Below are 24,605 nucleotides of genomic sequence, written 5' to 3'. Positions count from 1 at the left end.
CCACCAGCACACTTAGCTGCGGTATAAATGAAGGGCACGTTCAACCTTATATACCATCATCACTGTTTCCAGGTGTGTGAAGTACGTTTGTGGTATCACAGAAAATTTGGGGAAAGACCAGAATTCTAAGTCAGGGAATAAACGCATCACTTAAAAGGCTGTGCGGAGTATGCGGGGTATGTTTTTGCCGCCGTCGTTTCCTGTGTTTCAAGCGGTAGGATTTTTAGGGCAAGCAAGTGGAACACGTGAGGGGGCAGGAACGGGCGCGCTAAGAGGATGTAGCAAACACGTCTAGCCGGACGCCTTGGGCAGCTAAATCCAAAGCTTTCATTTCCCGGTCGCGGAAAGTTCCTGCATTCCCCGCAGAGGCCCGTTCGGGGTGAGAGGAAAAGGGCCCAGCCCTCCTTCCATTTTTATAGCGTCGTTAAGCACTTCGCTAGGAGGTGAACCGTCCTTTCGGAGGGCTCGCCTGCGCCCGGCAGCCCAGGTAAAAGACGTCGCACGTGTAGCCAATCCACGTCAGGGCGCGCGCCCTCAACTCCGAGCAGAGGAGCCAATCCCGAGCCCAAGCCTCCCAGGCGGGTGTGGCCTCCGCGCTGGCCCCGCCCCCTCGGGCCCGGCGCGCGGGACGGCCCGGGCGGGGCGAGGGAGCAGGCCAGAAAGGGTGGGGAGCGAGCGCTAGGGGTGTGATCGCGCCCGCGCCCGCGCCCGCGCCCGCGCCCGGCGTGTGGGTGGCGGCGCGCTTTTGCGCGCGCGCGCAGGGGAGAGGCCAGCCCCGGCGGCCGTTGTGGGCTTCGACTGGAGGGGCGGGAGGGTCACCTGCGAGCGTCTGCGACGCCCGCCCGCCCGCCGCGTCCGGATCGCGCCGGCTGCGCGGGGCCGCACACCCTGCGAAGCTGGGGCGGGAGGCAAGGAGAGTCCGCGCGCGGCGCCCGGGAAAGAGGAGAAGTCGGACCTTCGCCGCTGCGGCCGTCCGCGCCCGGCTGGGTAGGTGAACCCCGGGCTTGGTCGTCGGGCGGCCCCCCGGAGGGCCGGGAGAAGAGAAGCGAAACTTTCCCTGCGCTTCCCCCCCGCGGTCCCCGGGCCGTCGGCGGCGCGGGGAGGTGTCGTCGTCTCGGGCGGCGGCGGCGGCGGCGGCCGACGCCATGTTGGGGTCTGTGAGAAACGGGGCGCTCCCGGGCGGCTCCCCGCTCCCTAAGGGGCCGCGGCCGCCCGCCGGAGGGCTCGCGGGCCGCAGGGAGGGCCGCGCGGGTGCTTGTCCAGCCCGCGGGGAGGGGGACCCCGAGGTCCGGCGAGAAGTTGTGAGGGCGTGAAGACGGGTGTCCGTCGTCGCCACTGGCGTCTTGGGGTGCCAGCGTCTTTCTCTCCAGAAAGTTTGAAGGGTCTGGGCATCAGGGACCTTGTAACTTGAGCAGCGTCTTTTTATGGGATTTGAGGCAAAAAATTAAAAAAAAATGGCACCGCACGATTTGCCCTGATAGAAGGGCTGAGTCTGACGCCTTACTTATTTGGAGTCTTTCAAAGTCGTATGCCAAAGTTTTTCTTTAACATATTTGTTGGGAGGCCGACAGCTTGCTGTTCATGCGACTTGAATACCCCGTGCGCTTACTACGTTGTAATAGTAACTTGGGAGTGTGCGGTGAAAAGAACGAGCAGTATGAAGGTTACAGACAACCAAGCCCTTCTCTGTAATTCATAGACTCGATTTGTTGACTTTTTAGTGCGTTACTGAAGAAATTCAGCTAAGAAAGCCAGGACCGTTCACTGAGAGAAAGGCATGTGTTGTTCCCTTAAGAATAAGGTGAAGTGATCTTGACATTGTGAAGTTTTCCCCCTCCGTTTGGTTCTATAAAGGTGCATGCCTACCGTGTTCTGAGCATTTACATTTTTCTGTACTTCGGTAGCTCATGGGGTCCTCGGGTTAATTCAGTATTAAGGAAGGCTTCTGTTTTAAATCTCTTCGGGTCCTCACAGCATTGGAGGTGAATGGTATTGAGTTACTTATTTGGAAAGCACATGTAATCGCCTCAAAAAATAAAACTGGTGCACTGACCAAGGCATCAAAAAAGATTCAGCTTGAATCAGCCCAGTAAGTGAATGTCAATTACTAGTTTTAATAAAGGCATCTGGGCTTCCAAATTTCTGTTAATTGTATTGAGAGCATTCTTAATCACAAGATAAATACTTCAACATGTCTTGGAGAATTTCTCTTCTTAATCTGTAGGTAAAAATAGAACTTCTGCTCAGATTTGATTGCTAATATTCTTAGTTTTTGTTTTGTTTTTTGTCAGGTGATTGCCATTATACATATGTTTTTCTGGATGAAAAGTTACCCAGAATAGAGGTGATTTAACTAATGTCACAAATCTAGCAAACAACTTGGTATTTAACTGAGGTCTTATAAACTGAAGCCTTCTCATTTTTCTTATAACATAACTTTGCAGGATACTTAACTCATTCCTGCGGAGCAGTTTCTGTCCTGGCTTCTCTTTCTGATTTTAATTTAGTTCCTTAGTGAGTGTGTGTGTATTTCCTAGGAATTTCCCTCATTTCCAAGGTTTTATGTACTGAGAGTTTTCCTCTGAAAAATACTCAGCCTATGCTCTTGAAAACTTTTTTGCACAGTTCTCCTTATCCCACTCCCTTTTCTCCCCAAGAATAAGTCACTTATCTATCCAGATGCATCCCAGTAAATATTACATTTTTCTGCCATGGCACTTCCTCAACAGCAAGCGTTACATGAGCTCTGACTTGCCTCTTCATCCTCAGGGTGCTGAGAACATGATGCTCAGAAAAGGCTTGAATGGATGAATACACATACACTTTTTGTAAATATACTTCATGAATTTCTTTTTAGGTTGCATTTCCAAGAGTGAAAGTAGTTAGACCTTTTCTAATTGCCCCCCCCCACCCCGCACCTTTTTTTTGAGATTTTATCTTAGTAACTCAACTAATTTTGGGCCAGGGGTACAGAACTTGAATATTTATGAGATTTCCAAGTAGATATAATCAAAGAAGCAGTAGCAGTGGATCAGCAAAAAGATAGTAATCATACTTTTAAAGTGCAACTGTATTTAGTGTTTGCACTGGGTAGAAATAGTTAATGCCTTAAAATTTTGAAGATCATGTTTATACATTTAAGTTATTTGATGGAACACCCTAATTTCTCTTGTCACTTATTGTTTTGCTAGAATTGTCTTAGAATTTTGTTTTAGAACATCTTGCTTATTGGAAAACGTAAACATTGCTTTTCTGTTTATGAATTTATCTTTGGAACCAGCTTTGTACACCAGCTGCGTGCTTAATAGCAAGGTGTATGTTGGCTTAAGTGAATAAAATGTACTCCGTAGATACACTCTCACAGTGCTGTTTTAAATTGCAAACCCTCCCTAGGTGGTGTTCTGTAATTCTGTAATGAAATTACTGTAAAATTTAGGGTTAATTCCTTGTTCCCATAATTTTCTCTCCATTCAACCCATAAATCACAAACTTTGTGCTTTGCTTGGGGGTGGGAGGAGAGGGGGACCTGGGAAGAGAACAGAAGGCATTCAAGTAGTTGCTGTGAGTGCTAGAGAAAGCAAGGTACATGTAGGGTGGATTGGAACAAAATCAAACCAAACCTCAATTCTAGCTGGGCTCCATTCTAGCTTGTGACTCTTGTATCTTGAACAGGTCACTTCATTTCTTTAACCTTCATTGAACTTATTTGTAAAATGGACACAGAAACATTTGCCTCCCAGTGTTTACTAAGATGTTTGTGGAAGTGCTTGGTGCAGGATGTTCAGTAGGTTAATCAGCAAATGAGCACAGTGGCAGTGAGTTATAGGGAAGGAGCCTTTAGAAATACCTAGTTCAGTTCTCAACTTTGGCCGCACATTAGAATTCCCTGAGTAGCTTCTTAAAAATACTTGATGTTTGAATCCCACCCTTCAACAAATTAATTACAATTACTGGCTTTGGAATCAAAGTATAGATAGCTTTGCTAGGTTTTTTTTTTTTGGTCTCTTTGTTTTAATGTGCAGTCAGGGTTGAGAACCATTCATTTAATTCAGTCTCTCATCTCCTTATTCTGTTCATTTTGTGGTTGAATAAAGTGCAGAGAGAGGTTAAGTACCAGCCAAATTCCTGTCAGGTTAGAAAGAATGAATTTGGAAGAAAGTGAAGTGCACAGAGATTAAAGTAATAGTTACCTTTATTTCAGGCCAGAAAGGCCACATTCAGAGCTACAGTTCACTAAGTCCAGTGACCTTTATCTCCATTTTACATTAATGACCTACATGAATGACTGTGTTCTTCAACCTTGTCATCATTTAGACCTCAGGTCTCAAACTGTGACCAGAGATTGTCATTCTAGAGCCTGTCTTTGTATTTTTCCATCCTATCCAGTGAACCAACTTTTTGTCCTCATGGTCACCTGCAGTCCTTCCCAGGCTGTTAGTTTTCTTCCTTTTTCCCCAATCTTGAATTCTGTAGTTCATATACTATGAACCCACTAGTACCACACAGTCCTTCTCTCCTTGACCTTATATTACTGGTCAATTTTCAACTTGTAAATATCACCTTTCACTTTTTCTTTAGTCCCTGCCTAGCACCCCCGAAAAAAGCACATCTATCATGACTGTTAAATATTTGTTTTCCAGCTGCCTGTGTGTTAGTTCATTTCTAATTTTTTTTCATCCCAAAGTCGACTCATTTTCCTTATTGCCTTTTCACTTCTAACTCAGGTTGCTAAACCCAGTCTTGAAACACTTGACTCTTAACAGATGACCTTGCTTCCTTCTATGGATTTTATGATGTGAATTTTCTGTTTTCTTCTTTGCATCAACTCTTTCATCTCTTTTCTTTACATTCCATTTAATTCTTTATACTTGTTTTGTTTAAACAGTAGTTGAAGAAAAAAAAACTTCTTGTATTCTTCTGCATTGGCAGGTGGATTCTTTACCTACTGAGCCACCTAGGAAGCCCCTAATTATACCCATAATTTTGTGTTCATTTTTCTAAATATTCTTTGTATTTTGTTAATTTAAAACCCATTTCTTTGCTTATGAGAATATGTTCAATATAAAATAATTAGGCAGTATCAAAATATTTCACCCTAGTATCAATACTTAGAGATAACCAGTAGTACTGAATCTTTGGTGGGTGTCTTTCCAGAATTTAAAGAAAAAGAGTTATATTGTATGTGCTGTTTCAGTTCAGTTCAGTCACTCAGTCATGTCCGACTCTTTGCGACCTCATGAATCGCAGCACACCAGGCCTCCCTGTCTATCACCAACTCCCCAAGTTCACTCAGACTCACGTCCATCAAGTCCGTGATGCCATCCAGCCATCTCATCCTCGGTCGTCCCCTTCTCCTCCTGCCCCCCAATCCCTCCCAGCATCAAAGTCTTTTCCAATGAGTCAACTCTTCGCATGAGGTGGCCAAAGTACTGGAGTTTCAGCTTCAGCATCATTCCTTCCAAAGAAATCCCAGGGCTGATCTCCTTCAGAATGGACTGGTTGGATCTCCTTGCAGTCAGGGACTCTCAAGAGTCTTCTCCAACACTTTAGAAGCTTTTATTTCATAAACTGCCGTATTTAACAGTTTTCCACTTTAAATATTAATCTGTTTTCTCTGAAGTGCTATCTAAAAATCATTGTATTGATTTGCCGTAATTTTTTTTGTTGAACGTTTAGGTTTTTTCTGACTTTTCAGCATTATAAACAAAGCTAGAGTGAATATCTTCATGTGAACAACTTTGTACACTGGTCTAATTATTTTTTGCATATATTCTTGGAAGTAGAATGGTGGAAACTTTTTAAAGTGCTTACATTGCCAAAAATGGCATTTTGAAAGGCTATTCCAGTATACTCTCAAGACTGTGCATGCTCATTTTCTCCACATCTTAGGTGAATAATACATCATTTAAATTTTTATTTCATTGATTAGCACTGAGAGCCAATGTTTTCATTTACTGGTTGTTTTCATTTGTTCCCTGATAGCTCATTTGGTAAAGAATCTGCCTGCAATGCGGGAGACCTGGGTTCAGTCCCTAAGTTGGGAAGATCCCCTCAAGAAGGGAAAGACCACCCACTCCTGTATTCTGGCCTGGAGAATTCCATGCTCTCCATAGTCCATGGGGTCCCAAAGAGTTGGACATGACTGAGTGTCTTTCGCTTTTCACTTCATTTGTTCCTTTGGAAATTGCCATTTGTATCTTACCCATTTTGGGGGGGGAACATTTTCCTTTATCTCATTGATTTATGGGAGCCCTTTATATATTAAAAATGTGATCCTTTGCCACATTGTGCAACAGTTTTTCTTTAACTTTAATTCTCCCCTCCCTCAGTGTTGAAGTTTAAAATGTTTTAAATGTTTAAAATGTAGTAAAATGTTTTCTTTTATGATATTTGGCTTTTTAAAAAAAACTGGCTGCATGAAGTCTCAGTTGTGGCATGCAGGGAACTTCATTGTGGCGGCGCAGGCTCCGTAGTTACAGTGGCCAGGCTTTGTTGCTCCATGTGATATCTTAGTTTGGATTCTTAGCCACTGGACCGCCAGGGAAGTCCTTATATTTGGTTTTTTAAATGTTATATTTAGCCGTTCCTTTCTAGGGCTAGAAATTTAGGTTCTGTTTATCGCTATTAGAGTTGATGCCACAGGGAAGACTTTTGTTTTACAGCCCCCTACTACCACCCCCAAGAGTTTTATTTTTCAGGATAAACTTCTGTGGTTAAAAATTCCAGGGTCAAAAACTCTGCTTTCTGAAATATTACTATATCTTACCTTTAGTCCTTGATTTTTTTCCCCACGTTTCCCAGTGCTTATTGTGGCCTTTTGGCACAATGAGTTTATTTAGACTCTGAGACTTGTAGGACATGTGAGAGCATGTTGAAAAGGTGCTTTGTGCTCTCTTGTCTCCTTCTTTCTTCTCTTGCTTCTTCTCCTGCTTTTTAAACTAGGCATTCCCCAAAGGTTAGTCCCCTGTCCTCTCCTCTCATTCACAGCAGCAACAGTCATCTCTTCACAGATGACTCTTAAATCCCTTTATGTCCTGGAGCTTCCTGCTTTTCTTGGTGTTTCTGTTGTCTGATAGATGTTTGTCTGATAGATACCCTGAAGGTACTTCAAGATAAGTATGATTTCTTCTCCCTCCTGGAACAAAGCTAGCATCTGATCTGCCCAATGGATTATACTTAAGCCTTTGAAGTTATCTTACATTCAGTTTCAAACACATTCACTTGGTAGCTAAAGCCTTTCTGCCTTACCTCAGTAATCTCTCTTTTTTCCATCTTCCCCTTTTTATTTCTGATGTCAAATTTGTGGCTTAGACTTGTTACCTTTTGTTAAGAGAATATTGTAATATACCCTTGCTTTTTTTTTTTTTTGCCTTCAGTATTGTGTAGTCTCATCATGTGTTCTGCCTCTGTGTGCTTACTAATATTTTCCTAGTTAAAAACCTTCGTCTTCCCATTGCCTATATAGTAAAGTCTAAGCTGGTCAGTCTGATGCTTGGTTTCCTTTGTATTTTGGCTCTTCACTATCTTGCCAGATTTCTACTTTTCCGCTATACATTCCCCAGACCCTGCTTCCTCCAGCCCGGGCTCAGTTATTTCCTCATTCTATTTGAACACCATCATCTTCTTTATCTCTCTCTCTCTCTCTCTCGTAAATAGTTTGACTTTCGCTCTAAGGCCTAGCTTGAATTTCTAGTCATTTAAGAGTTGTTTCTAAATATTCCCTCTGATCAAAGTTACCTCCCAACCATAATCTTTGCCCTGAGGTTTCATCACTCTTTTTATTTTTCTAATTAAAAAAATTTTATGTTTTGGTTTGTTTTTCCTCTGCTCCTTTAGACTTTGCGTGCACAGATTTGAGGTAATCATATTCCTCCGTTCATAGCACATGGTATGCGTACCAAACACTTTCTTGTTTTGTTTCCTTCCTTATCAGTTTCTCCCATCCTCTTTCCTTTGGAAACATACCCTGATGTATAACACATGAATTACATATATCTGTGTATGTAAGCTTGGTGACTACTTTTCCTCACAAAAATTGTGAGTTTTGAGTACTTCAACCTTTGTACAAAGTGATCAGTAAATTTTTTTTTACTTGAAATTAATTGAAAATTGCTGATTTTACTAGCTTTCATATTGCTTACTGACTATGAACGCAGGGATTTAATTTCAGTTTTACTCCTCCACATCTAATTAGTTATGGCAGTCCTGAACCTTACCAGTGTTTTCTTTTCCTGTTGCGAACTTCAGACTCGCCTCAACTTTCCCCTTTTGTAGTAATTTTTCAGATGGGTCCTGCTTTCAGTCTCTCCCTTCTGAAATCTTTCATTGTTTCCACAGTTATCTTAGAAGAATCCAGATCAGATCAGGCCACTCATTCCTAAGGCTTTGAAAAGAACCCACAGGAATCAACAAGATCTCTCCCCTGTTTTTCTCCACTATTTTTCCACTGAATAACTTCTTCTGCTAAATAACTCTTATACTGCCTCTTCTGCAGCTGTACATGTAACTTTTTTTTTCCAGGGGAGGTGGGGGAAACACTTCATTTTAAAAATTAGGAGTCCTTACAGTTCTTCTGATTTTAAAAGCAAGGAGTGGAGTACATGTAACTTTTTTACAACACATTTTTACTTGTAGGGCTTTATGCCTTATCATTTTTTTTGTCTTTTGAAGTTTAACTTTTTTTTCACAACCTATTTCAAGTGTTCACCTGCTACATTCTTCCTTACCACTTTTTAAAATTATAGTATTTATTTCATTGTGTTTTTTATTGAAACTTTTTGGAAACATGTCTTAATTCCCAGTGTCTGGTTCATTCTTTTATCCCTTTAATACAAAGCATAAAGTCTTGAATTAATGAGATTGTAACTACTGTTAGGGCTATGATGGGTACTGGCTTTATTTTTCAAATATTATACAATGATTTAACAGCTGTCAGCACTGTACAGCTGCCCTTGTACAAATACTTTCTGAAATGATGCAGTTTTTTAATCTGAAATTTGTTGATGAAAATATGCATACATCATCATTTTTTATTTGCTAACTAAACAGCTGTGCTTTTTGGCAAGAGAAGAAATCATTTTTATATATTATCATGAGATTGAGACTTTAAAAACAGGATCTGCTATGCTCAACACTTAGAATTCATAATTAGATACTACAGTTAAATAGACCAGAACATTTGCTGTAAATTAAAAATCTGTGGGCCTAGTGAAGCATTTGATGTGTGGGGTGTGGTTCCTGTTTTGTGTGAAAATTAGTACTATGAATGTCAAAAGTGATGTCTTTGATTTTTATAAAACCCAAGATTGAGAAGTTGCTGCCACTTTTAACTGCTCAGTGCACATTGCTGGTATGTATATGCAATCAATTTTGTAGGCGCTGTTGGGAATACAAAGTTGTAGGAAATGATGTTCTTTTTTTTTCAGGAACCTCCAAATCTGTTGAAAGTAAGCAGACATAGACATTTTTATAAAATTTAATAGAATTGTAAGTGCCATAAAATGGTACAGGTGAAACACCACGTGGCAGTGAGGTTACTGAACTGACTGATAAGGTTTCAGAGTAGCAGGTGAAGGGGAGGAAGCCCAGAGCGTGTCCTGGGAATAACTGGTAGTCTGATTTGATTATAAGAGAACATACAGAAAGAGGCAAAACTGAAAAGATAGGCAGGCTGAGGCTTAACTGAAGGGCTTTACATACTAGATTAAGGATTTGGGATTTGATTTAGTTGGCCAGGGAACCTTTAGTTGTTGAATAGAGAGTTACCTGGTCACAGCTATAGTTAAAGAATATTAATGTTGTCTTGTGTGATGTGGTTTAAATGCAAGTTAAAGACTAGACTTGTTTCAGCTTGAGTTCATATTCTTCCCCTCTTTAAAGACCGTTTTTTAAAATTCATAGTGTGACCCTTCTGGTTTTCTAAATTAATTTTAGTAAATCTTCAACTGTGGCTTAGTTGTTCTTTATATACCATGGTGAGTTTTTCTATCATGCCTAACCTATTTGAAACTGCCTTTACAGAGACATTAAATTAGTCATAGCTTTACTTTTCACTTCCTGTTAGTGTTTGAATAATTATTTTGAGCATATTTAATACTTATTACCATATATTTTAGGTTTCTTGTGTCTTCAGTGGCTTTCCCCAAGTGCATAGTAAAGTCCACATGAATGGAATATTTATTTCTGAAGGTAGCAAAGTATAATGGAAAACCATGGATTAAAAAAAAAATGGCATCCTATTGGAAAGGGGAGGGAAAAACTTTGTCTTTTCTTATTGATAGATTAAGTACATTTTATTAAAATCCCATATTTAATTTGCCACATGTTCAACTGTTTCTTGCTTTATTATCCTAGTTTTTTATTGATCGTCTTACCTAGAATTTCCTGATTATTAATAATAATTTATTTTCTATTACTATTGATATTAATCAGGAAATTCTAGGTAAGAATTTATATATAGGTAAATTGATATAGGTAAGAATTGATATAACTTTTGAAAGTAAAACCTTTTTGTCCTTTGCTTAGGTGTGTAGAATAATTGTTCTTTAGACTTAGGTGTATTAGGAGAGGGATAGTCTGCTGTAACACTTACACATTTGCCCAAGGAGGATGTACCTCTGATAGTTGCTGCTTTTTAAAAATATCTTTTTCCTCCCTGCTTTCCTGTTTGTGATTTCGTTTCCTTCTACATTTGCTGTAGTCTGAATTCAGCAGTAACACAGATTTTAAAATGTTGGTTGATGTTAAGACACAGTCAAAAATTTGATTGAAAATTAATTTGTAGGCAAGTAAGGCTTGTAGTGAGCTTCCCTGGTGGCTCAGTGGTAAAGAATCTGCCTGCCAATGCAGGAGTTGCGGGTTCAATCCCTGGGTTGGGAACATCTCCTGAAGAAGGAAATGGTGACCCACTCCAGTATTCTTGCCTGGGAAATCCGATGGACAGAGAGCCTGGTGAGCTACAGTTCATAGGGTCGCAGAAGAGTTGGGCATGACTTAGTGACCAAACACAAAAACAACAGTCTTGTAGTAAACCAGGAGTATGATTTATCTATTATAAAGACAGAAAGGGCTTTGCAGATTATTTTATTCAACGTGGTGGCTGGTGTGGGTGGGTGTAGAGTGGGAGCTTGTATGAAATCTCTTATTTAGTGCCTGAGCTGAGATGAGAGTCCAGGTCTTTTGGTTCATGTTTATTGTTTCTTCCGGTACAGTGCACAGTTGAATGAGTGCTCATTCTCGCTGACATAAGATGTCTTGGATTCAAGTAAGAAATTAGATGATTTTTTTGTTGTAAACTCACCTGCAAGAGTGAGATACGAAGTATTGGTTTTCAGTAAGAAGAACTGGGCCATAGTATTCTGTGACAGTTGGACTCGCTTCTCAGTTGTAACTAGTATTCTTCTTTTTAAGAGAGTTTTTGCCTCATCTAGTATTACATTTTTAACAGGTGGTAGACACTCCATTGAAGAACATATTAACTTTAGAAAAAAGGTTAGCAAAAGACTAGAGTGAAACTTGGACAATTCAAATACAGTTCTTGTCTACAGGAAAACTTTTTTTGAAACTTTGGATGGTTTAATTTTTTACAATTGGTGTATAAAGCTGACTTCTTAAAGGTTAAGAGGATTTCTTTGTTTTGTTTTCGGTATGCTTTTGCTGTTTTACACTATGAATTAAGGCTGCCAGACACCATTTGCTGGGAAAGAAGACAAGGGAAGCCATGCGGAGAACTGTTAGAACGCGTGCTGCGCCACGCTCAGGCGTGTCCTCCTCTGCGGCCCATGGGCTGCAGCCTGCCAGGCTCCTTGGTCCCTGGAATTCTCCAGGCCAGGATACCGGAATGGGCTAGAATGTAGAGGTCCCTGAAGTGGCTGGATATGGGAAGAAACTAACAAAAATATCAGTACTTTTCTTATAATAAATTAAAAAATACTATGTGGAACAGAGATTAGATTCAAAATAGCAACCAAAGTATGAAGTACCTGGGAATCTCTGTAAGTAAGTAACATGATAATCTTGTGATACGAACCCTACAAAATTACTGGGCCCATTAACCCAAGATTTAAAACCTTGGGAAGAGATAGTATCAACCTGTTAGGAACATTTGAAATTATAAAGAAGTTAATTTATTCCAAGTTAATTTATGACTAAAATATGAATTCATCAAAATTTCAGTGGATTTGGTCTGTTTATTTTTTTCATTTAATTATTGTAATTTAACATGGTTCTAAACCTTGGCTGCAGAGTAGAATTAATTGCCTGGGGAATTTTAAAGGATATCAGTGTAGGCCATACCCCACATACCTCAGACTAGTAAAATCAGAACATCTTGGGGAGAGATCTAGATAACCGTGTTTCTTAACCATAAAAGGTTATCATCACAGTCTATTGGTTTCAATTTTGGTTTTTGAATTTCTGTTTTAATCAGTTCTAATTATTTGTAATGATTGATATTTATATATTTTATTATTTCTTAGAGATTTTCAAAACAAAAAGAAATTTTACTTACTAAATATCATAGCTTGTGATTACCATATGGGCTTATTAGACATGTATAAATCTAAGATACAGTACAGGATTTTAGTGATCTTATTTTTCCTATATCTTGAAGCATTTTACTATTAGGAATTATTAACAGCGCCCCCCCCCCAAAGAACATAGAAGTAATTGCCTAGAAGGATGATACAGTGATAAAATATATCACCACCTTTGCACGATTTTTCAGTTTTATTATTACATTAACCAAAGTATTGCATCATTTTTCAAAAAGATACAAGAGCAGTTTGGAGATGCCCTTCTTAGTCTTTTCTGTTTATTTTAAGCTTTCTTTTGACATATTTGTGAATATAGATTTTTCATTTTACATTTTCCATATAATGACAATAAAAGGACAAAACTATACATTTCAGAGTGATTAGACAAGTCAGAAGATAAGTGGAAAGAAAAGGCTGCACTTAGACTTGATGATGATGGTAAAGCATTATTAGTGAAATCTCAGACTGCAGGTCTTCAACTGATGATTTTCTCGACGATTTCTCAGACTCACAATTAGTAAACAATATTCCTAAAAGCAAATGGAAATATTATAGATTCATGCTTGATAACTTACGAGCAGTTAGCTGCATTTAAAGGATACGTCTTTCATCCTTTGCAAACATACAGATTGTTTACATCTGTATGCATTCAATAACAGAAACATGGAATAAGAAATTTGCTATGTTTAAATTTTTATAAAGATTGTTCTTGTGTTCTTGAAGTTATTATTTTTTACTATCCCTTTGTTCATATTGCTGTAAGTTAATTGTAAAATGACTCTATAGTCAAAGTAAATGAAAAGAATATTTTGGATCCAGATGGTACATTGAGATGACTGTTCTTTCTGGTGTTCTAAAGGTTAGAGCTTCCCTGTGGTTTCAGGCAGCTAAGTTGGGAACCACTGTTCTGAGTAGATGTCATCTGGACGAATAAGCAGAAGCGATTAGCTAAAACATGTAAAATGTTAAGTCATGGGAAATACTCTAGGCTGATTTTACCAGGTGCATGTTACTGACAAAAGAATTAAAAACAGAGTAAAGGATTAGACCAGACAGCCCTGAAGTAGTGTTATAATACTGTATAAAAATTTAATATGATGGAACATCATGAATCAGTAGATTAGATTATTAGTACCAATAAATCATAGCTACCACATGTTGACTACTTGCTTTGAACATTATTTACACATCTCCTTTAATCCTTTCCTGACCTAGCTATTATTATTTCCATTTATAAGTGCAGAAACCTGAGGTCACACAGCATTTGATGATTCCAGAGCAGTTAGCATCTTTAGAATGTGAATATTTGAAAAGAAAAAAGGGTTTTTTACCTATGCCAGAATAAATTTCAGGTGTATAAAAGCATTAAATGTAAAATTCATGTCATAAAACAGAATACTAAATAGGAACACCCGGTATCTGGATAAGAAAAGTTTAGGAGTAATGGGAAAAAAATCACAAAGGAAAATATATGTAAGTATAACTACTTAAAAACTCCCTCTATGTCTAACACCATAAACAAAATTGCAGAATAATATACTAGGAAAAGCATTGAGGTAAATGGGTTAATAGTCTTTATGTATAATATACAGATTAATAAATATATGAATGTAGGAATACAGATTAGTAAACATATTAGAAAATGGCTGGCCTCACTAGGTAGCTATAAAATAAAACATTCAATTAAATTGAAAGTACTCTTCTTTCCTGTTTTAGGACCTTTGTTCACAGTATTAGTTCCTTTGTAAAGCTGACTCCTCATCCTTTAAGACCCAGTGTGTAGCCCCACCTCAGGGAAGTCTTTCAATTATTGAATAAATGAGTTTTTTCCCTAGATCTTGGCACACTGTTGATTTCCTTCATTGCACTTCACTTTTAGAATCACCTGTTCATTTACTTACTGTCTTTCTTCTCTACTAGACTCTGAGCTCTGAGAGGAAAAGAATAATATCTGGCATTTAGGAAGTATTTAGAAAACAGTTTTTGAATGGATAAACATAATAAATAAAAGTACAAGAAATGAATAAAAAATCTAATTAAAAAAATCTACCCTGCTGAAATTTTTAAAGGAAAATATTCTGTGTGAGACAAGATGGGTCGGGTACAGTCACTGTGCTACATGGTAAATTGGTACTGCCTTTCAGAATGGAAATCCTGTAAAAGGCAGCCTGCGCTCTGAACATTGGTGCCTTTTGACCCAGTAATTTTTCTTCTTGGAATCTATCCTGAATAAGCCTTCTCTGCCAGAAGATTTATTCTTCCTAGCTCTTACTGTATTCACTGGTATTCCTGCCGAAGAAAAGTAGACAGAAGTTCGGTTGGGCCACATTGTATATTAATAGTTGTCTTCCTTTCCTGCAGATATGCAAGGGGCTCGCTCTTTGGCGAGCGTCAGTATTCTAGTATTCTGATACCCTCACAGAACTCTCTGAGAGTTCTTACTGTTTGGGGCACCTCAGGTGGTAGACTGAATTTGGACTCTGGGAGAAGGTAGAGGTCCTGTTTCAGCCTAGGCCAAAGGGTAATGCCTTATAAATCCAGTTTATTGAGAACCTGCTTTGGGGTATCTAGCAATTATCCAGCAAAAGGTAGTATTTTGATTTCCCGTTTGATAGTCTCGCATCCTCTCATCCTCTCAGTCCCTCCCTGTTGTGCCGGGCTAACCTTCTTGTGTGTGTGTGTGTGTGTGTGTGTGTGGCATTTGTATATTCCTGGGTTTTCAAGCTCAGTGCTTCCCTGTCAGAAAATATTTCAGGACTGACAGGAATAAGGGAAGGGAGGACAAAGGTCTTAAGTTCTTTGTGCTCATTGTTTTTCAAATGTATTAATAGGCCACAGTCCACTATGGAAGTCAATCAGATGGGCTACAGCTGTCATTAAAATAAATGAAGATGCTAGAATACATCCGGAGAAGGCATTGGCACCCCTCTCCAGTACTCTTGCCTGGAAAATCCCATGGACGGAGGAGCCTGGTGGGCTGCAGTCCATGGGGTCGTGAAGAGTTGGACACAACTGAGCGACTTCACTTTCACTTTTCACTTTCATGCATTGGAGAAGGAAATGGCAACCCACTCCAGTGTTCTTGCCTGGAGAATCCCAGGGACAGAGGAGCCTGGTGGGCTGCCATCTATGGGGTCGCACAGAGTCGGACACGACTGACGCATCTTAGCAATAGCAGCAGAATACATCCTACATAGTTGAATTATATATGTTTGTAACACTGCAATATGAAATACATTTCATATCAGTGTCAGTGTCAAACTTTGAAAGCTCTTTGTTCTAGCCAAGTAACAGTTAATGCCCTAAACTGCACTTCCATTGCATAATTCTTAAACAGGGGAAAAGATTTATGAACAGAGATTCAGGCTTCATACATTGCAAAATCAGAAGACTGGCCAAATAAATGATGATGACCTATCCTTTCAGGTTATTTTCTCAAATTAGTATTCTTTATCCTCAGTATGTTTAGGGTTTACCGTGAGGGTCCAGAGGCTAGCAGTGACTTTCTTAGTTCTTGTTGAGTCAGTGGAGCCTTAAGGAATAATTAGGGTGCCGTAATATATTGGTTACAGCACGGAGGAATCAGCTTTGAGCCCCAGTTCTGTGACAGCCATGAGCATGGTGCTTAACTCCTTTATGTCCGTTTGCTCATCTGTAAAGTGGAGCTAATAGGGCATATTCTGTTATAAAGTTGCTCTGGGTAGGAAGTATAGTAATGCATGTGAAGTGTTCAGCTCTTGCTTGGGCTCCCAGTGAGTAGTTATTCCAGACTTTGCCTGAATCTCTCTCTTCATGCCTTAGATTCTCCTTCAGCTCACATTTCAGCTAATATAACTAGATGCTTCTTTGGGAGAGAAAAACTTCTCTAGTTATTTCACAGGAGTTTGAGAAAGGTAAAATAGGAAAATAATAAATGTGAAAACCACTGCACAAATTTTCTTGATTTTTGTTTTTTTTTCCTGTTTACCTATCCCCAACTAGGAGGTAAGCCTTGAAGAGTGGGGACTTTGCTGTGTTATTTAGATTTTTTTTCCCCTATACCTAAATCAGTGCCTAACAAACACTTGTTGAGTGTTTGACTATAATGTAAATTATGAAAAGTTATCCATAATTGTACTTCCCAGAGCTAAATAACCATTGTGGATATTATAATATATAGTTTTATAATTTTACATACTTAACTACTATCTATGATTATGTGCTTATATCATATTTCATTGAGTCTAAAGATGAACAGGTTTTACTATATTTTGTGTCTTTAAAATTGGGATGTCTTATAATCATGAGTTTACTATGATTTAATTGGCAGCATTTTTCATTCTCAAAGCACATAAAATGAGACTGTTATCTTAAAAATCAGTTGGATCTTAGATTTGATGAAATTTGGTATATATTTGAAACAAAAAGGAGATCATTATGTTCAGCTTTCCCCACCTAAATATCTTGAACATTTTCCCATATCACTGTATTTAGATCTGTCATATTCTTAACAGATATTTAGCATATTAATTGTTCAACCAATTCCTTTTTTTAAACATTGGAGCTTTTCCTTTTTTTTTTTTTCCTGTTATAGTGCTGCATTGAATATCCTTCTACATATCTTTATGCACGTAAGTCAGTTTTCTTTTAAGCACCTGGACCTACAGGTACACATGTTTTCTATGAGGGTAACTGTTTCCCTATATCCTTAATAGTACTGCTTCCTAAGAAATTTTAAAAAATTTTGTTAATCTGCTGAATGAAAATATATCCTAATGTTTTATTTCCTTAATTACAAATGGAATTGAGCCTCTTTGTCTGTTTAGTGTTTTTTATTTCCTCTTCTGTGATGCACTTGTGTGTAGGACAGTAGACTTTTAATTGGCTGGTAGATTTGCCCTAATTAGAGAGGCCAGCACAGTTTGGAGCCATGCATTGTCATTAATTCTTGGGAATAACTTTCAGGGGCAGAGTCCACCCTTGTGGAAGGCAAGAAGGCTTTATAAGGACCCAAGATTGGGGGGAAAATTAGATCTAGAGCTTAAATCTGTGTTCATTTAAAATTAGATTAATGTGGGTTTTGCATATTGCTAAGATGTTCTTGTCAACATTTTTAAGTGCTTTTGCTGTGCCAGGCGATGTGAGTTTCAAAGGTAAACATCAGATGGTCTCTGCCTTTTAGTTTCCATTGCAGCCTGTGGAGAAGTCAGATTTCAGTCCTTCCACAAGAGTGAGTCCAGAAGGTACAGAGAATATGAAGAGCACAGAGGAAGGTGTTTAGTCTAACTGAGTTTAAGGAAGGCTTCCTGGAGTAGGTATGAAATCTAAACTGAGTTTTGAAGGATAATAAGAGTTGGCTGCTGCTGCTAAGTCACTTCAGTCGTGTCCGACTCTGTGCTACCCCATAGACGGCAGCCCGCTAGGCTCCCCCGTCCCTGGGATTCTCCAGGCATGAACACTGGAGTGGGCTGCCGTGTCCTTCTCCAGAGAGTGAGCCGGGGGCAGTGACTAGTACAGGGTGCAGCAGCGTGAGAGAAGATACGGGCGGCTGGAGTGGGCCGCCAGTGACAGGGTTTTCTTAGAGCATAGGATTTGAGGTAGAGTGACTTAGGATGAGTCTGGGAAGATAACCAAGAACCAGGTAATGAAGGGCTTTAAATGCCATACTAAAGATTCTGCATTTTATAAGTTAAGGGGAGTAATTTTGAGTAATGGCATGATCAGATTTGCATTTGTGAAATTATTGCTGAAGATTGATTTAAGGGGCAAGACCTCAGGCAGTGAGATGTGTTGGGAAACCATTCTGGTAATCCAGGTGAGAGAACTGAGGCTTTAGCTCAGTGGTAAGAGCCTCCTGGAAAAATGAGTCATTTCTCTTAGTTTATATTAATATAATATTTGACCCTCTTGTTCAGAATACCTCTGAGATTAAATTTTATGGAACTGTTGACTTATATTAATTTTCTAATTATTCGTTGTTTTATGTCTGTAAAAAGTTTATTCTTTCATAAATACCTTCTTAACCAGTATGGTACTATATAGAGATGGTTAATAAGTGTTTTTGATGATTATAAAAATTGAGAGATATTAGCTCTTTTGGTGTGCTTAGTGATTATTTTAGAAACAATTGGAGAACTTTGCTTTGGGGTAAAAGCAATGATTTGTTAGATTAAATTTCAGTTCAGTTCAGTCGCTCAGTTGTGTCCGACTCTTTGCAACCCCATGAATCACAGCACGCCAGGCCTCCCTGTCCATCACCAACTCCCGGAGTTCACTCAGACTCACGTCCATCGAGTTCGTGATGCCATCCAGCCATCTCATCCTCTGTCATCCCCTTCTCCTCCTGCCCCCAATCCCTCCCAGCATCAGTCTTTTCCAATGAGTCAGCTCTTCGCATGAGGTGGCCAAAGTGCCAGAGTTTCAGCCTTAGCATCATTCCTTCCAAAGAACACCCAGGGCTGATCTCCTTCAGAATGGACTGGTTGGATCTCCTTGCAGTCCAAAGGACTCTCAAGAGTCTTCTCCAACACCACAGTTCAAAAGCATCAATTCTTCAGTGCTCAGCTTTCTTCACAGTCCAACTCTCACATCCATACATGACCACTGGAAAAACCATAGCCTTGACTAGGCGGACCTTTGTTGGCAAAGTAATGTCTCTGCTTTTTAATATGCTATCTAGGTTGATCATAACTTTCCTTCCAAGGAGTAAGTGTCTTAATTTCATGGGTGCCATTTTAAAAAACGTATATGCATTTATAATTTGTATGTGCTAATTTCTCTCTCTCTCTTTTTTAAGGCTATTAGCAAAAGATGGTGGATCGCTTGGCAAACAGTGAAGCAAATACTAGACGTATAAATATAGTAGAAAACTGTTTTGGAGCAGCTGGCCAACCGTTAACTATACCTGGACGTGTTCTTATTGGTGAAGGCGTATTGACTAAGTTGTGCAGAAAAAAGCCCAAAGCAAGGCAGTTTTTCTTATTTAATGATATTCTTGTATATGGCAATATTGTCATCCAGAAGAAAAAATATAACAAACAACATATTATTCCCCTGGAAAATGTCACAATTGATTCCATCAAAGATGAGGGAGACTTGAGAAATGGATGGCTGATCAAGACACCAACAAAATCATTTGCAGTTTATGCTGCCACTGCCACTGAGAAATCAGAATGGATGAATCATATAAATAAGTGTGTCACTGATTTACTCTCCAAAAGTGGGAAGACACCCAGTAATGAACATGCTGCCGTCTGGGTTCCTGACTCTGAGGCAACTGTATGTATGCGTTGTCAGAAAGCAAAATTCACACCTGTTAATCGTCGTCACCATTGCCGCAAATGTGGTTTTGTTGTCTGTGGGCCCTGCTCTGAAAAGAGATTTCTTCTTCCCAGCCAGTCCTCTAAGCCTGTGCGGATTTGTGACTTCTGCTATGACCTGCTTTCTACTGGGGACATGGCTGCGTGCCAGCCTGCTAGATCGGACTCTTACAGTCAGTCATTGAAGCCTCCTTTAAATGATGTATCTGATGATGATGATGATGATGATAGCAGTGACTAAGGGCATATTTTGAAATATTTAATCGGGTGTGACTATCTGAGAAATCAGCTCTGGGGGAATGTAAAATTCTGAGCTTTCTCTCAATTTTGCTCTTGCCATGAATTTGCCTGAGAAACTTTCAACCTATGTGCCTCAGTATACTCTATAGAAAATAGGTCCTGTTATCAACCCCCTCCCTCTGCAACCTCTCCTCACCTCCCCTAGCTCCCTATTCTACAGGGATAGACTGCTACAAATATATCAGACAGATGTTTGGTTTCTTGTTTTAATTCTAGACTGCTTTCTTGGATGGTTGGGAAGACATGTTTAACATATCATGTGTTGCGTTGTTTATTATATGTTCTGTTATATGGAAAAACTAAAAGCAAAGAACGACGGAGAAAGGAGTAAGATATGGTTAGTGAATTATGTCATTAGCTTTTTTCTAACCATCCTATCTAAAGGTTAAGATACCAGTAACAGAAATACATGTTTTGGAAATATTTTGACTTTTTCATATACCAGGTGGTGCCTTATCATAATAGCACTGTTGCATGAAATAAGCCCCTACCTGCTCACTTTTTAGTTTTGTTTTAAGCGTACACTGGTGCTTTCTGAGGTAATCAAATGAATGTTATAGATGGATATAATTAGGAAATACTTCTCATTTGACAGCTACAAGTAACTAAATTTTGAGGTCCTTCATTCTGTATGAATATTTTTTCATAAAACGTTGTTGTGATTATATTTTTACTTTTCATAGGTACCAAATTATAATTGTCATTCTTAGATTGGTTTGAAATTTGCCAAGGACAAATGGTCGTTGCATTATATCTGCTGACATATTTTTAGGATATAAATTCATCTGCTTTAACATTGTTTCTAGAATGAAAAATCTTATACAATTTCTTGAACTATAAACAGTCTCTTTAAAAAAATCTCATGCTAGAGCACAGATAAAGATTTGGAAGAAATAATGTAGGAGGATGGTCAGTACAGACCAGTTAAGTTTGATTAACTTCATATCTGTGGAAGTATTTTCTATTTCAGTGTGAAACTATCTTGAATTTACAAATATAGTGTTATATTTTATAAAATTTTGTAAAGTCCCAAACAATATTTCTATTTTTGTAAAACAATTGTATGTTTTAATATGTTTCTGAAATCATTTTGCAATCTGTGGGAATAGAGTAGCAATTGATCTTTCTAAATTGTGAACTTTATTGAGTCCATCTAGATTGCTTTTGAGAAGGGATAATTTTTCACTCTTTGCTTTTGAGGCAGCCATTAGGTTGAAAGTATATTTATCATATAAAACTTGATGCGTTTTGCACTACTCTCTCCATTTGTATGCTGCAAATAATCTTTCAAATGCGAAAAATCAGCCTGAAGTTTGTTTTAAATTCTAAATTCTTTTGTTTTAAAATCTTTAAATCTGGATGTATGGCAAATGTCATGAGAGGTTGATTTAATCATTTGTGATAGGGGATTCTTTGGTTTGGTTAAGGCACTAACTTTTAAATTTGAAAGCACCTGAGATAGGTCTCCCTGTAGGAAATATGAAAGAAAGGCACAGCAGGTATTTTGTTTGTTTTAATGTCATATGGACTTTTGTTTCTAAGCAATATTTACACATAATCAATAAACATATCTGAAAAGAACCATAAAACCTGACATGTGCTAATGGAGACTTGGTGGTACATAGGAACCTAGCAAATTCAAGAACCAAGGGGAAATGTTCTGAGATAACATTTATGTTGTCAACCTCTATTGACTCTGTTTTTACAATAAAAAGTATTTTACAACTTTATCTTCTGTTCTGTGCGTGTTGTAACTTGAAGATTTTTTATCCCTTGCTAAGGTTAACGGAGATGTTATGCATGCTAAGTCTGCTGCTAAGTCGCTTCAGTCGTGTCCGACTCTGTGCAACCCCATAGACGGCAGCCCACCAGGCTCCGCCATCCCTGGGATTCTCCAGGCAAGAACGCTGGAGTGGGCTGCCATTTCCTTCTCCAATGCATGAAAGAGAAAAGTGAAAGTGAAGTCGCTCAGTCGTGTCCCAACTCTTAGCAACCCCATGCACTGCAGCCCACCAGGCTCCTCCGTCCATGGATTTTCCAGGCAAGAGTACTGGAGTGGGGTGCCACTGCCTTCTCCAGATGTTATATGCATATTTTACCTCATTTCAAGAGCTGTGAGTGTCTTCTATGTCAGGGGTCTCCAGCCTCTGGGATCTAATACCTGATGATCTAAGCTGCAGCTGATGTAATAATAATAGAAATAAAGTACACAGTCAGTGTAATACTTTTGAATCATACAGAAACCATGTCCCCACCCCACCCTGTACCCTGATCTGTGGAAAAATGGTCTTCCACAACACCGGTCCTTCCCTGGTGCCAAAAAGGGTGGGGACCGCTGTTCTGTGGTTCAGGCATTATTTATTCTAGGCACTAGGAGTAAAGCAGTGAACAGAAATTGCCTCTTTTTCATGGAATTTACCTGCAAATAGAATCCAGACTGTTTGCTTCCAGATTTTTTTCTGTGTTTTTGGTAAAACTTAAGAATTTTACTTATAAACCTGAAATCATTTTGGTCCCAATTTCTCATCCTGTTCTCTTTAATGAAGCTTACTTGGACTATACTGGATCCCCAGTACATTAATGAAATTGATAACTGTGGCATAAAGGAAACAAAATCCCATAGATGCCAAATAAAAATGTTAAATTGAATACACCTTAATACAGGAGTTCATGCCTTTGGGTCAAGTACATAAAATGGCCAGTTTTGTACAAAGTCAAATGTTTATATGTCTTTTATGCTGAAATTCTTATAAACAGGTAGTTTTGAACTATACCATTATTCCTGAAAGATTCCAGTAGTTGAGCTGCAGTCTTCTTTCTCTTGGATATGCTAACTTGTTCTCAAATATATGTTTTTTCCTTACACAGTAAAGTATTAGTTATCTACAAATCCACTGGATTATTGTACATTGTAGAAGATAAATAAAATTGAATAGTAATGAAAAAAAAATTGAATAGTAATGACCAGGATGAAAATACATGAAATTGTGTTTATTGATAGTGACTATAAAGTTTCTATTTAAAAGCTAAATTAGAGTCATTCAACATGTATTAAATGAATACCACTGAGATACAAACTAAATCAAATCCCTTATGATTATACAGTGGAGGTGATGAATAGATTCAAGGGATTAGATCTGGTAGAGTGCCTGAAGAACTATGGATAAAGGTTCGTAACATTGTACAGGAGGCAGTGGCCAAAACCATCAAAAAAAAAAAAAAAAAGCTGAGGAAAGAAAAAGATGTGAAAGGCAAAGGAGAAAGGGAACACCCAACTGAATGCAGAATTCCAGAAAACAGCAAGAAGAGATAAGAAAGTCTTAAGTGAACAGTGCAAAGAAATAGAGGAAAAATAATAGAATGGGAAAGACTAGATATCTCTTCAAAAGAACTGGAGATACTATGGTAATATTTCATGCAAAGATAGGCACAATAAAAGATAAAACCAGCAAGGACCTAATAGAAGCAGAAGAGATTAAGAAGAGGTGCCTAAAATGTACAGAACTACACAAAAGTATTAATGACCCAAGTGACCACAGAGGTGTGGTCACTCACCTAGAGCCAAACATCCTGGAGTGTGAAATCAAGTGGGCCTTAAGAAGCATTACTACTAACGAAGCTAGTGGAGGTGATGGAATTCCAACTGAGCTATTTCAAATCCTAACAGGTGATACTATTAAAGTGCTGCACTCAATTTGTTGGCAAATTTGGAAAACTCAACAGTGGCCACCGGACTGGAAAAATTTAGTTTTCATTCCAGTCCAAGGAAGGGCAATGCCACACAGTTGGAAGCATTACCTTACATGCTAGCAACGTAATGCTCAAAATCCTTCAAGCTAGGCTTAAGCAGTACATGAACCTAGAACTTAGAGATGTACAAGCTGGATTTAGAAAAGGCAGTAGAACCAGGGATTGAATTGCCAACATTTGTTGGATCATAGAAAAAGCAAGGGAATTTGAGAAAAATGTCTACTTCTGTTTCATTGACTACGCTGAAGCCTCGACTCTGCGGTCACAAGCAATTGTGGAATATTCTTAAAGAAATGGGAATACCAGACCACCTTACCTGCCTCCTGAGAAATCTGTATGCAGGTCAAGAAGCAACAGTTAGAACTGGACCTGGAACAATGGACTGGTTCAAAACTGGGAAAGGAGTATATCAAGACGATGTTGTCACTCTGTTTATTTAACTTATACAGAGTACATCATGTGAAATGCTGGGCTGGATGAGGCTCAAGGTAGAATCAAGATTGTTGGGAGAAATAACAACCTCAGATAAGCAGATGTCACCACTCTAATAGCAGAAAGCAAAGAGAAACTAAAGAGCTTCTTGAGGGTGAAAAAAGAGTGAAAACTCTGACTTGAAACTCAGCATTCAAAAAACTAAGATCACAGCATCCGGTCTCATCACTTCCTGGCAAATAGATGGGGAAACAGTGATAGATTTTATTTTCTGGGGCTCCAAAATGACTGC

General features: G+C 38.9%; 1 protein-coding gene across 1 annotated transcript; it reads left to right on the top strand.

Moving 5' to 3' along the window:
- Positions 1–889: 889 nt before the first annotated feature.
- On the top strand, positions 890–21,770 carry PLEKHF2 (pleckstrin homology and FYVE domain containing 2). The gene is made up of 2 exons (XM_068983752.1): positions 890–987; positions 19,309–21,770. Exon 2 carries the CDS (start codon positions 19,323–19,325, stop codon positions 20,070–20,072), a length of 750 nt encoding a protein of 249 aa, XP_068839853.1. The 5' UTR covers positions 890–987; positions 19,309–19,322; the 3' UTR covers positions 20,073–21,770.
- Positions 21,771–24,605: the final 2,835 nt, after the last annotated feature.

Source organism: Capricornis sumatraensis, chromosome 11, assembly GCF_032405125.1.
Source record: "Capricornis sumatraensis isolate serow.1 chromosome 11, serow.2, whole genome shotgun sequence".
Taxonomy (NCBI): Eukaryota; Metazoa; Chordata; class Mammalia; order Artiodactyla; family Bovidae; genus Capricornis; species Capricornis sumatraensis.
The sequence above is the reverse complement of the archived record's forward strand: the minus strand, read 5'-3'. Positions and strand labels throughout refer to the sequence as shown.

Bases quoted from the DNA above. Each gene is read 5' to 3' on its own strand.
- PLEKHF2 (XM_068983752.1), top strand. From the start codon at position 19,323: ATGGTGGATCGCTTGGCAAACAGTGAAGCAAATACTAGACGTATAAAT.